This window comes from Ostrea edulis, chromosome 3, assembly GCF_947568905.1.
Source record: "Ostrea edulis chromosome 3, xbOstEdul1.1, whole genome shotgun sequence".
Lineage (NCBI taxonomy): Eukaryota > Metazoa > Mollusca > Bivalvia > Ostreida > Ostreidae > Ostrea > Ostrea edulis.
Window position 1 is genome coordinate 73,751,142 of NC_079166.1, and position 19,799 is coordinate 73,770,940.

The following is a 19,799-nucleotide window of genomic DNA, read 5'->3' on the forward strand; positions in this document are numbered from 1 at the left end:
AAAAGATACAAAGGAAATTATGTGCAAATTTTCGCTCTTTCAGGCGTCCTGATTTTTGACCCCTCTCTATCGCCATTTTAAATGGCGAAATCAAAAAACAAAATATGATGTGCACAACTACAATGCTTCTACTTTACCAATTCAGTGTTTTCTCTGCTCCAATTATTATAGTCTCGGAGCCTTTATCTGGAAACCAAAGCCCCTAAAATTTCAATAAAAGGGAAATAACTCGCAAGCGGAAGAGAATATCCAAAATGTTTAAAAGTATTGTGAAAGTCTTTAGTAAAATGTATTAAAGCTGAAAATTTGAGCAAAATCGGTTGAGGAATGAGCGAGATATGAAGCTTCAAAGTTAGCGTCTAGGAAAAAAAAAAAAAAAAAGAATAATAAGAATAATCTTAACCAGCACAATAAGTAGAAGGTCTTCCGTTGCTACGGAAGACCTTAACAAGTTACGGATTTTTTGTTTCTTATTAGTTAATAATGAACTGAAAGTGCTATATGTGGCAAACCAAATAACAATAAGAATGATGACATACATTCTCTTCTACCTCCCATCCACTGTAAGAAATGTCTGGTGTCTGAACAATGGCTTTAGTGAGTATTTGGGTACCATCAGGTTTAAAAAAATAACTTATCTGTGGATATTAAATAAATGGTGATGTCTGAGGTAAAAAAAAACAAGAAAAACACCATTTCATTTATGCACAAAATACAAATATTGGTATGAATATCGGCATTCTATATTTCATAACAGAATGGGTGTATATATAATTCTCCTTTTTAATCAAAAGTCATGTTTGTGACTTTTTGTCCTGTGTCTTTTTGTCCTGTGTCTTTTTGTCCTGTGACTTTTTGTCCTATCTGATTTAAAATCATCATTGTGACTTTTTGTCCTGTGACTTTTTTGTCCTACCGATTTTGTGACTTTTTGTCCTGTGTCTTTTTGTCCTATGACTTTCTGTCCGTATACCGACGGGTCTAGTGCTCAAAAAAGTAAATGTCAAACCCTGCCCCTTCTGATACATTGAAAAATATAAGTAATGTTAGCACGGGGTTCTATAAAGTTCAATCTGCAGTTTGGTCATACTTCGTCATTCAATAACTTATTTAAAATAAAAAAAAAAATGTTTTTCGGGTTAGCGGTACTATGATGTATGACTATAACAATGACCTGTGTATAACTTGTACATTCCATGCAAATTCGAAGGGGTTTTTGCCTCAGTAGAACAATGGGGGTCAGCTAATCCGTGTATTTGAAATCAACAGAAGTGCTTAGCTTCTTGCGGAAAGTGTGAAATATATTGGGTCGGCGCAAGATACCCATGATCTTAGACTAGATCTGATATCGCGCCGACCCAATATATTTCACACTTTTCATAAGAAGTCAAAACCCAAACTAGCTAACCGTAATTTAGTTATACTGTGACAAAGACCCTAGGAATTTGCATGGTATATACTTATTATACAAAAATCATTGCATTATCCAGACACTCCCGATGAACATGTTTTTTTTTATGAAAACCTCTATGAAAGAACATTGAACATAAGTCTCGATCAAATGTAATTAACTCGGGATTTTAAAAATAAATCATTCCATGGTTTGTATTTTTGCTTCTATTAATTATGTAATAAATTAATTCCAATTTGTTAATCATCGACACTGCTCTACTTTCTATATTGGATCAAGTTATATTTGTCAAGATGCATATTAACACAATATCATAGAAGTAATTATGTTAAACAGCGCATTTGTCAGAGAGAGAGAGAGAGAGAGAGAGAGAGAGAGAGAGAGAGAGAGAGAAGATAGAGAGAGAGAGAGCACATCGGTAATTATTAAATATCCCTATTACATGTTGTACATGTATGTTTTTCATTTACTGAATATACTAATTCGCATTCAAAACAGGAATTGCCTGCAATATAGAATTTAAGAATATTTTAATGAAGAAAGAAGACTAAAAGAAAAAAAATTCAAAATCAGGTTTTCTCAAAAACATAATATATAGTGTTTGGTATCGTTGGAATTGGCTCAAAATGCTGAAAAACAATATAAGTATCGGGGGGAGGGGGGTATTGACATCTTTTTCTTTTCTTAAAATTCCACCTTTATCTTGATTATTTGGCCTGCGGCACATTTTCACATCTCCCGCAAGGCGCCCGTGGCCAGAACAAAGCTCCTAGAAGCTGTGTGTATTCGCAAATAACACACACCGTGGAACACGGAGGACACGGTGTATCTCCGTGGATTTTACACGGTGGTCTTTCCACGGTGGGGTGTATAAAACTCGTGTCGTGTACTGTAAGTGATGACAGAGGATTTAACAGATCTTTTCCACTCTGATTTTGAGGAGAAGGCACCACTTTCAAGATATCAAGTTAAAGCGGGATACAAACTGTATTTGGTCAATAGAGGAATGATGTCCTGAATAAATCCGCGATGTTTGGCACAAAGGTTCATCATATACGAGAATAGACGAGTGAGGAATATGCGCTTTGTGAGATAATTAGTGTCCAGTTCACAAATACGTCCAATAAATTGCAGTTTCTTGATGTCACTCTCCGCAGTAATAGGAAGCAGACCCAGGAGGCTTTCACACATATCCGATCTTGTTTGCTGATGAAGACCCATTGCGTGTTTTGCAATAAAATGTTGGAATGTATTGATGTTTTCGACATCTTTTCGTCGTAGGTCGCACCAGAGAATAGAGGGGAAAACTACCTTCTTATATAGCTTGGAGATCGTGATTGGGTTTAGCTGTTCGGATGTTTTTAGTGCAAAATATGTTTGGCGTCCTTTCATGCAAGCATTCGAAGTTTTGCTACTGGGATCAAATGTGGGATTCAGTAAAATTCCCAGGTGCGTGTATTCCTTGGAAGAGTGAATAACATTCTTGCCTAGGTGCCAGGATAATGTGTCCGTATAGTTTGCCCTTTTTGGATAAAATTAGAGTACATTGGATTTGTTTGCATTGAATGTAAAACGACATTTTGTTGAATACTCGTATATTTTGCGTAGAATTTTCTGTAATCCATGCGGGGTGAGCGCAACACAACAAATGTCATCCGCAAGTGTTGGATTAGAGTTTGTGATACTGAAAATACCGGTATTTGTACATAGCTTTTGAATTTCGTGCAGCAAGTCGTGGATAACACCACCCTGTCTAACGCCTTGTGAAATTGAAAACCAATCAGAACTGACTTGGTTAACAACGACAGAGAACGATGTGTTTACATGACAAACGTTTATTAGACTCCATATACGACCCGAAATCCCAAGCCTGTGTAGTTTGCACATTAGACCATGTCGCCATACAGTGTCAAATGCCTTCTGTGTATCAAGAAAGGCTAAAAGGACGGGACTCCCATGTTCTATAATGTGGTAAATCGTCTCTTGAAAGTCGAAGGACGCTGTTATACACCCAAGATTTTGTTGAAAACCTTGCTGTTGTTGATTTGGAAAATTTATCACGGGCTGGATATAAGTCCGAACAACTCGATCGGGTTAGCAACAACTTTTCAAAATTTTTAAGGAGGCATGGAAGAAGGGCTATGGGTCTGTAACTGTTGGGGGACTTCCTTGGTTTGTTACTACCTTTATAGATGGGTATGATCAAGTCTTTTTTCCAGCATGATGGAATTCGTCCTATTTCTATGACAGCATTGAAAAGATAGGTGATGCATTTACCTAACTGAATACCACCATAAATGAAATGTTCGTTCTGAATACGGTCAAGACCGGGGGCTTTTCTTTGTTTGAGATCACGGAGGATTGACATATTTCGTCGACGGTCACAGAACCACCAGGAAAAGTTGCAGAACAGGATATAAGACTGCTTTCCAAATTACTATATGATGTTTCGATGTCGTGAAAGAAGTCCGAATCGAAGCTATCATTTTCTTTTGGATTGTAGATATCATAAAAATGCTTTGCAAAAGCTAAAGTTACACCCGACGTGTCGTCGTACGAACTACCGTTGAATTTTATCACTGGGTATGTACGTGTGTTCCATGGACGCAAACATTTTATTAATTTCCAGAAGAGCCGAACATCACGTTCTGAAGCTTCGTTTATATCTTTAAACGCATTGGACATATAACGTTCATGCTCAGCATTGAGTTCATTTCGAAAGTTTCGTTTAGTATGAACCGCCGCAGTGGCCGAGAGGTTAGAGCGTTCGCCCCGCATGCGGAAGGCCTGAGGTTCGAATCCTGGCCGCGACACACCTAAGTCCTTAAAAACGGACGACCCGTGTCACAGTAGGTGTGGCACGCTAAAGAAACCTCACTGCTCAATGACCTAAATTTGAAGCCCTTCACCGGTCTTGGGGACGTCTCCATATGAGTGAAAAATCCTCGAGTGAGACGTTAAGCAAGACACAATCAATCAATCAATCGTTTAGCATGCTTGTAATTTTTGTAAGAAGCATGATTCATACCACGGGGGCGTACTTGCACAACCAAATGTTTCGTAAATGACGCTCCGTATCGTGCAATTGTTTAACTCGGGCTTCAAAAAGTGTTTGTATCTTGCATTGGGGATATACAGAGATGCAGCAGCATGTAACAATATGTTAAGATCGAGGCAAAATGAATCAAGATCCTCGACAGTATTTAAATTTCTGTCCAAAAACACCAACATAGTTTTCACACTCGTTGAGGTTCATGTAAAACATGGGTTTTGATATCAGTACTGAGGTGAGATGATCAGATCTGGAACTAAATGAACCCTCTTCATATACATGGTAATTAATCACATGATTACACAAAGCCTTGTTACAAAAGATATAGTCTAATGTAGAGCATGTCTGAATAAATGTGTGTTCTGAACCTGTTGTACTAAAATCAGTGTCAGGGCATCCCCAATCACTGCGAACAATGACATCTTTCAGGGCCTTTGATTTTTAGTCTGTTACAGCGAAAATGGTCATTGTCTTTACAGCTAGCATTGAAGTCACCACTAATTAGAACATATCCATATGAAGAATAGTGATTAAACAGAGTTTCAAGTAAATTCAGCTAATTGACATATGACTGTACATTACTATCAGATGGGAGATATACACCAAAAATATATATATAGCGAGCGACGATGTTTATGCTTTAGTTCTATACCAATAATACGAGTGGAATGAATATCTGGAATTTCAACAACTGAGAATTGTATGTATCTCGTATACATGATACCTACTCCACCTTTTCCCAGAAAGGTAGATCTTTCAAGAGCAGTATTGTCATTAATAGCACTATTTTCTATACATACAATACTACAGTAACCTTGACTTATTGTATCTCAGTAATTTAAACCAGTAGATTTGAGTTTATGCTCACATATTATAGCAATGTCACAGTTGGTCTGATGCAATCTCACACAGTCGCTGTGTCATTCAGTGTTTAAGAGTTTGACAGTCTTGCTAGGCGGTGGGTGCCGCAGGTCGCTGGTTCGACCCCGGGCTGGGGCGAAAACTTTCAGTACCTAGTTGTGATTATTTAGTGCTTTATATATTAATTAATTGATTATCACATGTATCGTTTAGATCCTAGGGGTAAACGTAAGGTTGGGTGTTATAATTGTTTGTTTGTGCTTTATATATATATTATATATATATATATATCTGGAAGATATATATATATATATATATATATATATATATATATATATATATATATATATATAATCAGGAAGAAAGTGTGCCGAATAAGTCAATCAATATATATATATATCCAACAACACACACCACCCGATACCTAGAAGTGTCGGATCCACAAATTGGATCATATATATATATTTCTCACATTATCACCAGTGTGAGATCGACTTTACCCATGTGAGACAGCCATGTGAGATTTTTCTTTCTCACATAATCACCAGTGTGAGATTGACTTTACCCATGTGAGACAGCCATGTGAGATTTTTCTGTCTCACACTGCTGCGGCGTCATTTGATTGTGACGTCATATATTTTCTATGATTTACGTTACACGCTGAAGATTTACGTTACACGGTGAAGTAAAAATATTTTGCATTGTTATCTTTGAAATTAAATTTATATAGCTTTCTTGCGGACACTCTTGGGTTTTTTAGTTTACACTTACAGTGTAAACCATTTTCGGGTATGCTCTTTCTGCCTATCTAATTAGTTTTTGCATCGAAGTTCAAATGAATATTTTGATAATTTAGAATTTTCTCAAAGCTCCTAAATTTATACACTAAACTGTAGGTAAAATGTGAGAAAAATAATCCTTCATTATTTACTCGTGTGGGATAGGGAAATTCCACCTCTGGAACAAGATTCGCTGTCTAGGACTCGGCAAAGCCTCGTCCTAGACTGCGAATCTTGTCCCCTCGGTGGAATTTCCCTATCCCACACTCGTACTAATGAAGGATTCTATTATTCTCACATTATCACCAGTGTGAGATCGACTTTACCCATGTGAGACAGCCATGTGAGATTTTTCTGTCTCACACTGCTGCGACGTCATTTGATTGTGACGTCACATATTTTCTATGATTTACGTTACACGGTGAAGATCTACGTTACACAGTGAAGTAAAAATATTTTGCATTGTTATCTTTAAATTTTAATGTAGTATAGCTTTCTGGTGGACAACCTTGGGGTTTTTAGTTTACACTTACAGTGTAAACCATTTTCGGGTATGCTCTTTCTGCCTATCTAATTAGTTTTTGCATCGGAGTTCAAATGAGGATTTTGATAATCTAAAATTTTCTGAAAACTCCTAATTTTATGCACTAAACTGTAGTTAAAATGTGAGAAAAATAATCCATTATTTACTCGTGTGGGATAGGGAAATTCCACCTCTGGAACAAGATTCGCTGTCTAGGACTCGGCAAAGCCTCGTCCAAGACTGCGAATCTTGTCCCCTCGGTGGAATTTCCCTATCCCACACTCGTACTAATGAAGGATTCTATTAGTCTCACACTGCTGCGACGTCATTTGATTGTGACGTCATATATTTTCTATGATTTACGTTACACGGTGAAGATTTACGTTACACGGTGAAGTAAAATTATTTTGCTTTGTTATCTTTAGATTTTAATGTGTAAAGCTTTCTGTTGGACAACCTTGGGTTTTTTAGTTTACACTTCCAGTGTAAACCATTTTCGGGTATGCTCTTTCTGTCTATCTAATTAATTTTTGCATCGAAGTTGAAATGAGGATTTTGATAATTTAGAATTTTCTCAAAGCTCCCAAATTTATGCTCTAAACTGTAGGTAAAATGTGAGAAAAATAATCCTTCATTATTTACTCGTGTGGGATAGGGAAATTCCACCTCTGGAACAAGATTCGCTGTCTAGGACTCGGCAAAGCCTCGTCCTAGACTGCGAATCTTGTCCCCTCGGTGGAATTTCCCTATCCCACACTCGTACTAATGAAGGATTCTATTAATATATATATATATATATATATATATATATATATATGTATATGTTAGAACAACTTCTGTCATAAGTCAATCAATTTGTAGAAGTCGCCATGTAGAGAATCTGTCAAGACAATGACAGAAGTAAAAACATGCCCCACAGATAAGCAAGCGTGGGATGAGCGGGCCAGATTGAAGAAATGTTGGGATGTTCCACACAACTGCTCTGATACACAGTTATCCTATCATTGTGTATTGGATGAAGTTGGACATAGCTTGGTGGAAGTTTGTGCTTTATGGACAGAAATCATAGGTATCACAGACGTTTAATTTTCTACCTTAGAAATGATCATAGATGCAACACAACTAGTTCGAAAGAAGAATTTAGAAATGAAGATATTTTACAATCACCTCCGTAATATAAGTGGGAATATAAGGATACAAGTTTTATAACTGTTGAAATTGAATTACAAGATGACAGATATATGAATGCAGGAATAAAACAGTGTTTGCTTAAACACTTCGTGTGCTTTTCGCAGCCACTTATACATTATGTATAATCAAATATAAACAATGCAACGCAAACAATTAGAACTGCCATGGATTGACTTTTATGTGCATATGTAGACTGGTATATACATTTCTAATAGTCAAATCCTTACCAATTTCAGGAAGAAAGTGTGCCGAATTTAACCCGGGTGGTATGTTTGTACAAGAGCACTATGAAAATAGTTGCAGAAGTTGTCCATTTGTCTACAATTCCAGTATGGGCTTTTTGTGTAAGAAATCATTTTGAATTTGAATTTTCTTTCTCCATCCTTGAACTTTCCCTCATCTTATTTGTTTATCATTCTCTCCAACATGCACTATACTGTATTATTTGGATAGAGAGAGAGAGAGAGAGAGAGAGAGAGAGAGAGAGAGAGATCATAAATTTGATTTTAAAGTATTCACATCATGTGCAAGAGAGGAATATGAGAAAACAGTTCATAAGTGGTCAGATTGCAGACAATTAATAAAGGAGCTCTTTGCGTCACGTACAGTACAACCAGTGGTTAGGGTGCTCGCTTCGCAATCGAAACGCCCCTGTTCGATTCTCGAGCTTGATTTCAGCGTCGCATCAAACCTAAGATATTTGAGACAAGAAAAGTTATTGACACAAGCGTCAAATTCCGGTGCAACTCTTTGATAACTATCAAAACTAGGTAGAGTGAAGAAATGAAGATAACAAACAACGATCAGTCTCATAGATGCCACAAAGAAATACAAAATTGAGAGTTGGCTAAACATGGATCCCTGTACATACCAGAGCCACGTGGGATCAAGTGCCTAGAATAAGCATTCCCTTAAATATTAACACTTTATGAAGCATACCATTCATAAAACTTCATGTTTTCATATAAACACAACGCCAAATGTTTGTCTACAAATAAACTTATTAAGGAAGTTAGCTCCCGATCATGTGAGTACAACCGCGCAGGATGCTGCAACTAAGTATTTACTGGTTTAATACTGATCCCATTGGTGCAAACATATTACACACCTATTACTGAACCCTATCCAGTTGAAAACCTTTGTGTCAATTCAAATTTTGAACGGGTTTGGCAGGTACTATATTTTGTGGCGGAAGGATTGATTAGTCAAAGAGTTCTATATCTAATAGAACAGTTTATGTTTTAACCAATGTGTCTTCTATTTTCATACCCCTATACGTGTATTTCAGTTTGATGATTTATGATACAAATAGTTGAGACTTGGAATAAGTTCAAATGTTGTAATCTGAATTTTGTATAAAAATCTGTGTTATTTGCCAATAATTGAAAAAATTGATCTATAATCCCTACTTTTGTTAGTTCCATTTTGGATTTTAAGACAATACTTTAAAAATTATGCGGAATTTTAGAAATTGACATTAATCCCAATACTGTCAAAGTCGATATCAGGAATGTTTCCGTATATCAAATGCAAAAGACCACCTTTTATTTCCATTACTAGTAATACACTTTTATATCTGTATTGTAAGAAGACATGATTCCCCTTCAGGAGGATTAGGCAGCAGGTAGTTTTGGTGTAGACGGTTTAGTAATCTCCGCCAGACGTCTGAATCATCTCCAATGGAAAGTGTTCTTCCCTGCATTTCGCGTTATATTTCTCTGCCAAAATTTACCCGACCAACACTTTTTTACAATAACGATAAGTAAATGTTATTATTTCAATGAGGAAGGCGTTATCTAGAACTAACATTGGATAAGCCCAAATTGGCCAATCTACAAATCCACAAGATGGATCAATAGGAATAATAGTAGTCAATTCGTTTACAAATCTGCCCTTCGGTGCTGTCTCAAAAGTCTTGTAATCTATCAGGAATTTAAATTGCAGAACAGTTGATTATTTTTGTGGAATGAATTGGTTTCCAAAGTTTAAATAAGGAGACATTGTGTGAAGTCATAAAAATCCTTAAAATATTTGTCATATTATATTTACTTTCTTGATGATAATGAGGAGGTACTGTCAATTCACTGGTTACTGCAGAACAAGACTCTTCGGGTGCTACTATTTGAAAAGGAGGCTTAACAATAAAACCAGAATTGATTATATCTTGTCCCTTTACACAAATTTTAACAACAACTAGATTAGCCTGGGTATACACGATCCAGTGTACATTAGTTAAATATTTAACAGCAGGTAAAATTGTCTTCAATTCGATAGTAATATTACAATGTTTCTTAATTCGGCATTTGTCTTGCAACATGTACAAAACAATGTGATCACGCAAAGCTTGTATAATATTTAAAGTAATTTTGACAATGTCTGTAAGAAGACCATGACATGATTTATTTTGCTTTTAGTGTTAGTAACTCGTTTACTTTTCTGTTTAATTTTACAATTTTAACATCCATAAATAATTCCCAATTGCCTCCGTTATCTGATTCACGTTGTATTTCATGGTCAGTTGGCAGGGGGTATTTTATTTTTGTGGATAGGAGGTATATACTCTGAGCAGGTGTTCCTTTCTTGCTTCGATTTCCTCTCATTTGGGCTAATCCGCAACACCCCCCCCCCATCATCATCATCACAGTACCAAGTGATGGGATTTAGACACTATGTACAATCTAGAACCCTGTCTGACTTTCTTAAAACTCTACCTTTCATTCTGATCTTTATTGTCATCATCCAACATATCTTGATTTTATGGGGTTCATGAATATCTGATTCTGGAGGCACCACATAAACGGTTTTAAGTAAAGGTCTACCTTGCGCAATTTTGGGGATTTTTCATTCATCGATCTTTGCTAGTTACAATAATTTAATCATGACCTCGATAAGAAATGAAAGTCATATGAACTTAAAATTGAAGGCCCCGTATCACGGTAGACACTAACTTTCAGTGCTATGCCCAGAATTATGCACATTAGAATCATAGGTAAAGATTTATAACACTTTACCTAAAGCTGGTTGTTTGTTTTACATCCCGTTGATATTTTCTTTCACTCATATTGAGTTGTAGGTGCAGTGCCACAAAATATAGCACTTAATGCGATAACAGTGAGGGTTCTTTCGTGCTAAAGCCTGCCGCGACATTAGATCTCCGTTCACGATTGTTAAGACTTGTTAATTTCGCTTCTAACTGCTGAGTGTTTGGCGAAGGGGCAGTTACTACCTATATTTATGTTCCCCAAACAAAGTTTGGGAACATATTGTTTTTACTCTGTTTCTTATTATGTTCCCCAAACAAAGTTTGGGAACATATTGGTTTTACTCTGTTTCTTCTTCTTATTATTATTATTATGTTCCCCAAACGAAGTTTGGGAACATATTGGTTTTACTCTGTTTCTTATTATTATTATGTTCCCCAAACGAAGTTTGGGAACATATTGGTTTTACTCTGTTTCTTATTATTATGTTCCCCAAACAAAGTTTGGGAACATATTGGTTTTACTCTGTTTCTTATTATTATGTTCCCCAAACAAAGTTTGGGAACATATTGGTTCTACTCTGTTTCTTATTATGTTCCCCAAACAAAGTTTGGGAACATATTGGTTTTACTCTGTTTCTTATTATTATTATTATTTTTATTATTCTTTCTTTATTCTTGTCACCCTTTTTTGTCCACGAGTGTTCTCAGAAACTACTGAAGGGATCAAGACGAAATCTTTTTAGGATGATAGAATACTCTTTGTAGATGTGCGGAACGAACGTCATTTTGTCTGAAAATGCATGCATGTGCATGCACGTGCATTGGATTTTTTGTTTACACACTTTGGAATGCGTCTAACTTTTTTATTTTTCAATGAAATCGTTTGATATTTATATCGCAGGTATAACTTGAGACCCTTAACCGTTTCACATCGACAAAATTTCAATTCTGCACGCGCATGCACGTGTGCTTCAATTTGATTGGATAATACAAAACCATTTATAACTTTCATGTAAATTAAGACAATTTGATGATATTTACAGGATAGGTAAATATTATAAATATCTACAAATCTATGTTAAAAAAATTGAAAACGCGCATGCGCACGCACGTGCATTGTCTTTTGAAGTTTCAATTCTTTCAATGACCATAACTTTTTTGTTTTTTGTCAAAATCTTTTCAAACTTGTCTTGTATATGTATCTTGATATTCTTAACAAAAGTGTACAGTCATAATTACCATCCGGCACGTGCATGCACGTGTGCTAAATTCTGATTGGACGATTTTCAAATCGCCATAACTTTCTTATAAATGATGGAAACAATATGAATTTTATACTGTAAGTATATCTATCAAATGTCTATTGAATGACATCAACATTGATGCTGAGTCATACTCACGTGCCCGTGTATGCACGTGCATATCCTTTCTTTCATTTTTCGGGTACTAAAATGGTCATAACTATTGAATTAAAAACTGAAATGAATTCAAATTTACCCTGAGGATCTATCATATGAATGTCTATGAAATGGTGTCAACAAATTTTCCATTATCAAAATCGTGTGCGCGTGAATGCGCGTGCATTGTAATTTTTGACGTCTAAATTGAAGTATTGGTCTATAACATTTTGAGATTGCAATGAATAGGTTTGAAAATTAGGTTGCAGGTATGTTTTGGGCCTCTCAATTTATTAATAGTCTCAAAATCACTTCCCTGCACGCGAATGCACGTGCGTTTAATTCTGATTGGACGATTTTGAAATCCCAATAACTTTCTTATGAGTGAAGCAATCGATACCAAATTCATATAGCAAGTATATTGTTCAAATGTCTATTGAATAGCATCAACAAAATTGCTGTGTGGTACTCACGCGCACGTGTATGCACGTGCAATGATTTCGGTCTTTGTAGTTTTGAGTTGCCGTTAATTTCTCGTTTTTCATTGAACAGTTGTGAAACTTCTCTTGTACTCATATAGTAAGACTTCTAATGTATCGAGATGGTCGAGTTATGTATATGCACGTGCATGCACGTACGTGCACGTGCACAAAACTATCAGATCTTTATAACTGATTTGTATTAGCATGAAATGGACTGAACGTTATAAAATAGTTATATATTCACATGTTTCACAGTTTGCAATGGTCAAAACCACTTGTACTGAAATAAATGACACCACTTGCTAAATGGGGGAATGTTTGGGGAACATCTGTAACGGTCCCCGTTACAATACTAGTTATTATTATTATTATTATTATTATTCTTTCTTTATTCTTGTCACCCTTTTTTGTCCACGAGTGTTCTCAGAAACTACTCAAGGGATCAAGACGAAACCTTTTTAGGATGATAGAATACTCTTTGTAGATGTGCGGAACGAACGTCATTTTGTCTGAAAATGCATGCATGTGTATTGGATTTTTTGTTTACAAACTTTGGAATGCGTCTAACTTTTTTTATTTTTCAATGAAATCGTTTGATATTTATATTGCTGGTATAACTTGAGACCCTTAACCGTTTCACATCGTCAAAATTTCAATTCTGCACGCACATGCACGTGTGCTTCAATTTGATTGGATAAAACAAAACCATTTATAACTCTCATGTAAATTAAGACAATTTGATGATATTTACAGGATAGGTAAATATTATAAATATCTACAAATCTATGTTAAAAAAATTGAAAACGCGCATGCGCACGCACGCGCATTGACATTTGAACGTTCAATTCTTTCAATGACCATAACTTTTTTGTTTTTTGTCAAAATCTTTTCAAACTTGTATTGTATATGTATCTTGATATTCTTTAAAAAAGTGTACAGTCAGAATTACCATCCGGCACGTGCATGCACGTGTGCTAAATTCTGATTGGACGATTTTGAAATCGCCATAACTTTCTTATAAATGATGGAAACAATATGAAATTTATACTGTAAGTATATCTATCAAATGTCTATTGAATGACATCAAGAATGATGCTGAGTCATACTCACGTGCCCGTGTATGCGCGTGCATAGCTTTTCTTTCATTTTTCGGGTACTAAAATGGTCATAAATATTGAATTAAAAACTGAAACGAATTCAAATTTACCCTGAGGATCTATGATATGAATGTCTATGAAATGGTGTCAACAAATTTTCCATTATCAAAATTGTGTGCGCGTGAATGCGCGTGCATTGTAATTTTTGACGTCTAAATTTAAGTATTGGTCTATAACATTTTGAGATTGCAATGAATAGGTTTGAAAATTAGGTTGCAGGTATGTTTTGGGCCTGTCAATTTATTAATAGTCTCAAAATCACTTCCCTGCAAGCGAATGGACGTGCGTGTAATTCTGATTGGACGATTTTGAAATCCCAATAACTTTCTTATGAGTGAAGCAATCGATACCAAATTCATATACCAAGTATATTGTTCAAATGTCTATTGAATAGCATCAACAAAATTGCTGTGTGGTACTCACGCGCACGTGTATGCACGTGCATTGATCTCGGTCTTTGTAGTTTTGAGTTGTTGTTAATTTCTCGATTTTCATTGAACTGTTGTGAAACTTCTCTTGTACTCATATGGTAAGACTTCTAATGTATCGAGATGGTCAAATTACTTATCAGCACGTGCATGCACATACGTGCACGTGCACAAAATTCTCAGATCTTTATAACTGATATGTACTAGCATGAAATGGACTGTACGTTATGAAATAGTTATATATTCACATGCTAGACAGTTTGCCATGGTTAAAACCACTTGTACTGAAATAAATGGCACCGCTTGTTAAATGGGGGAATGTTTGGGGAACATGTGTAACGGTCCCCGTTACAATAAGTACTAGTTATTATTATTAAGGTCTTCCGTCTCCTGCGGAAGACCTTACTATTATTGTTCGCGTTCTTCTTCTTCATTATTAAGGTCTTCCGTCTCCTGCGGAAGACCTTACTATTATTGTTCGCGTTCTTCTTCTTCATTATTATTATTTTCCTTGGTAGTACACGCGTTTTTCTCAGCCATTTCTCGATCGATTATCACGAAATTTTCAGGAAAGATGTCTTTTGATGACGAGACTTTGCTTGCAAAATTTCGTGCTTGACGTCACTTCCGGTCAGGAGTTATCTCTCTTTTAGTGACTTTTTGAAGGGCCTTGTTGTCCACGCATCTCCTCCGTTAGTTTTGAAGCTAGAGTCTTGAAATTTCTACACAAGATAGAGTAAACATTTTAGAAGATTTGTGGGGGATTCGATTTTACTGGAGGCGATTTGCCGAAACGCTCGCCTGGACCTGAAAAAATGGATGCCAAAATTTTTCGCCGATTTCGGCGATTTTTGACCTTTGATCTCCAATATCTTTTTTCTTGCAAATATTTTGTTAAGACATGTAGAACAAAAGTTGTGCACATTTACGAGATCTTTTCGAAAATATCAAGATTTAGGGGCTAGCCCCTTAAATTAGGGATCTAGAAGGGCTCAAAGTCTACATCAAATATCTCAAAAATCCTTAATATTTTGGTATAAGTCAAAGAACAAAAAATGTTCATCTCAACAATCCAAATCTATTCATATAAAAATTTAGGTCATATGTTACGTAATAAGGGATTTTAAGGGCCAAAACCATAAATTTTTTAACCCTTGTATCTCGAAAACGACAAATATTTTGAAAAGCAATAAAGAACAAAAGTTGTTCGGAATGATGATCTGAACAATATGCATATTTCGTTTTTACCCTATGTAGCCCCGTTAGGGAGCTACAGTTTGGCCCCTAAAAATTACTTCTAGAAATAACTCGAGAACGGTAAAGAATTTCTAAATACTTGTTGAACAAAAAATGTTTGAAATGTCATGACCTTTCTTACGATATCAAGCAAAAGGGGCTGACCCTTTAAATGAGGGGCCCAGAAGGGTCCAAAGGTTTATGAGAATATCTCAGAAACTATTAATATTTTGTAATAAGTCATTGAAGCGGAAATGTTCATCTAAACGAGCTTGTTCTTATCAAATCAAAAAGTAGATCATATCTTACGTAATAAGGGATTTTAAGGGCCAAAATCATAAATAATTGACGCCTCATATCTTGAAAACAACAAATATTTTGAAAAGCATTATTGAACAAAAGTTGTTCAGAATGATAATCTAAACAATATGTACATTTCGTTTTTTCCCTATGTGGCCCCATTAGGGAGCTACAGTTTGGCCCCTAAATATTTCTTGTAGAGATAACTCGAGAACGGTAAAGAATTTCTAAATACTTGTTGAGCAAAAAATGTTTCAAATGACAAGGCCTTTCTTACGATATCAAGCAAAACGGGCTGGCCCTTTAAATTAGGGGTTCAGAAGGGTCCAAATGTTTTTGAGAATATCTCCGAAACTATTAATATTTTATAATAAGTTGTAGAAGCGGAAATGTTCATCTCAACGAGCTTGATCTTATCAAATCAAAAAGTAGGTCATATGTTACGTAATTAGAGATTTTAAGGGCCAAAATCGTAAATATTTGACGCCTCATATCTTTAAAACGACATATTTTTTGAAAAGCATTATTGAACAAAAGTTGTTCAATGTGTCATAACCTATCGATCAATATCAAAAAATGGGTATGTGGGCCTCATGGCTCGCCTGTAGAGTCGATTTTTGTCGATATCAGTCGATTTCAAAAACTTGTAACTGGTAAATATTTTGTAAGGACATATTGAACAAAAGTTGTTTAGTTTATCGAGATCTGTCGATTGATATCAAGAAATAGGCCTATGGTCCTAATGGCTCGCCTGTAGAGTCGATTTTTTGTCGATATCGGTCGATCTCAATAACTTTTTACAGGTAAATATTTTGTAAGACATATAGAACTAAAGTTGTTGAGTCTATAGAGGGCTAACAAATGACATCAAGAAATAGGCCCGCGGGCCTTATGGCTCGCCTGGAGAGTCGAATTTCAAACGAATTTCACCGCAACTTTGCTTCAGAAGCTTATGATATGAAAAATTGATTATATCTAAAGTGTCTTAAAGTCGGAAACTAAATTGGGACTCATTTGTCTTTCTTTTTTTTTTTTTTAACTCCGAGTGCATCAACAAATCGGACAGAAGACCTACTCGTTGCTCGCAACGAGATCGTGTCTAGTTATTATTATTATTCTTTCTTTATTCTTGTCACCCTTTTTTGTCCACGAGTGTTCTCAGAAACTACTGAAGGGATCAAGATGAAACCCTTTTAGGATGATAGAATACCCTATGTAGATGTGCGGAACGAACGTCATTTTGTCTGAAAATGCATGCATGTGCATGCACGTGCATTGGATTTTTTGTTTACAAACTTTGGAATCAGTCTAACTTTTTTATTTTTCAATGAAATCGTTTCCTATTTATATGGTAGGTATAACTTGGGACCCTTAACTGTTTGGCGTCGTCAAAATTTCAATTCTGCACGCGCATGCACGTGTGCTTCAATTTGAATGGATAATACAAAACCGTTTATAACATTCATACCAATTAAGGAAATTTAATGATATTTACAGGATAGGTAGACATGCCAAATATCTACAGCTCGATGTAATAAAAATTGCAAACCCGCATGCGCACGCACGTGCATTGTCTTTTGAAGGTTGAATTCTTTCAATGACCATAACTTTTTTGTTTTTTGTCCAAATCTTTTCAAACTTGTCTTGTATATGTATCATGATATTCTTAACAAAAGTGTACAGTCATAATTCCCATCCGACACGTGCATGCACGTGTGCTAAATTGTGATTGGACGATTTTCAAATCGCCATAACATTCTTATAAATGATGGAAACAATATGAAATTTATACTGTAAGTATATCTATGATATATCTATTGAATGACATCAACATTGATGCTGAGTCGTACTCACGTGCGCGTGTATGTACGTGCATAGCTTTTCTTTCATTTTTCGGGTACTAAAATGGTCATAACTATTGAATTAAAAACTGAAATGAATTCAAATTTACCCTGAGGATCTATGATATGAATGTCTATGAAATGATGTCAACAAATTTTCCATTATCAAAATCGCGTGTGCGTGAATGCGCGTGCATTGTAATTTTTGACGTCTAAATTGAAGTATTGGTCTATAACATTTTTAGATTGCAATGAATAGGTTTGAAAATTAGGTTGCAGGTTTGTTTTGGGCCTCTCAATTTACTAATAGTCTCAAAATCACTTCCCTGCACGCACATGCACGTGCGCTTAATTCTGATTGGACGATTTTGAAATCCCAATAACTCTCTTATGAGTGAAGCAATCAATACCAAATTCATATAGTAAGTATATTGTTCAAATGTCTATTGAATAGCATCAACAAAATTGCTGTGTGGTACTCACGCGCACGTGTATGCACGTGCATTGATTTCGGTCTTTGTAGTTTTGAGTTGCCGTTAATTTCTCGTTTTTCATTGAACAGTTGTGAAACTTCTTTTGTACTCATATAGTCAGACTTGTAATGTATCGAGATGGTCGAATTGTTTATATGCACGTACGTGCACGTGCACAAAACTCTCAGATCTTTATAACTGATTTGAAGTAGTATGAAATGGACTGAACGTTATAATATAGTTATATATTCACATGCTAAACAGTTTGCAATGGTCAAAACAACTTGTACTGAAATAAATGTCACCACTTACTAAATGGGGGAATGTTTGGGGAACATCTGTAACGGTCCCCGTTACAATAAGTACTAGTTATGTTCCCCAAACAAAGTTTGGGAACATATTGGTTTTACTCTGTTTCTTATTATTATTATTATTATGTTCCCCAAACGAAGTTTGGGAACATATTGGTTTTACTCTGTTTCTTCTTATTATTATTATGTTCCCCAAACAAAGTTTGGGAACATATTGGTTTTACTCTGTTTCTTATTATTATTATTATTTTTCTTTCTTTCTTCTTGGGACTTTTTTGTCCACGAGTGTTCTCAGAAACTACTAAAGGAATCAAGATGAAACCTTTTTAGGATGATAGTATAGTATATGTAGATGTGCGGAACGAATGTCATTTTGTCTGAAAACCCATGCATGTGCATGCACGTACATTGAATTTTTTGTTGACAAACTTTGGAATTAGTATAACTTTTTTATTTTTGAATGAAATCGATTGATATTTTTATCGTAGGTATAACTTGAGACTCTTAACTGTTTGGCATTGTCAAAATTTCAATTTTGCACGTGCATGCACGTGTGCTTCAATTTGATTAGATAATACAAAACCGTCTCTAACTTTCATGTTAATAAAGAAAATCTAATGATATTTACAGCATAGGTAGACATGACAAGTACCTGCAGATCGATGTGATAAAATTTGCAAACACGCATGCGCACGCACGTGCATTGTCTTTTGAAGATTCAATTCTTTCAATGACCATAACTTTTTTGTTTTTTGTCAAAATCATTTCAAATTTGGGTTGTATATGTATCTTGATATTCTTAACAAACATGTATACTCATAATTACTATCTGGCACGTGCATGCACGTGTGCTAAATTCTGATTGGACGATTTTCAACACGCCATAACTTTCTTGTAAATAATGGAAACAATATGAAATTTATACTGTAAGTATATCTATCAAAAGCCTATTGAACGACATCAACATTGATGCTCAGTCATACTCACGTGCCCGTGTATGCACGTGCATAGCTTTTCTTTCATTTTTCGGGTACTAAAATGGTCATAACTATTGAATTAAAAACTGAAATGACTTCAAATTTACCCTGAGGATCTATGATATGAAATGGTGTTAACAAATTTTCCATTATCAAAATCGCATGCGCGTGAATGCGCATGCATTGTAATTTTTGACATCTAAATTCAAGTCTTGGTCTATAACATTTTTAGATTGGAATGAATAGGTTTGAAATTTAGTTTACAGGTATGTTTTCGGCTTTTCAATTTATTAATAGTGGCAAAATGACTTCCCTGCACGCGGATGCACGTGTGCTTAATTCTGATTGGACGATTTTGAAATCCCAATAACTTTCTTAAGAGTGAAGCGATCGATAC

General features: G+C 35.5%; 1 protein-coding gene across 7 annotated transcripts in view; it reads left to right on the forward strand.

Moving 5' to 3' along the window:
* The window catches only part of LOC125646367 (uncharacterized), a 159,908-nt gene that overhangs the window by 71,726 nt on the left and 68,383 nt on the right, over positions 1-19,799 (forward strand). For all 7 annotated transcript variants that reach the window (XM_056158888.1, XM_056158886.1, XM_056158887.1 and 4 more), the window contains 2 exons: positions 7,488-7,695; positions 8,054-8,161. In XM_056158888.1, the coding sequence (XP_056014863.1) occupies positions 7,488-7,695; positions 8,054-8,161 (316 nt within the window). The remainder of the gene's footprint in view (positions 1-7,487; positions 7,696-8,053; positions 8,162-19,799) is intronic.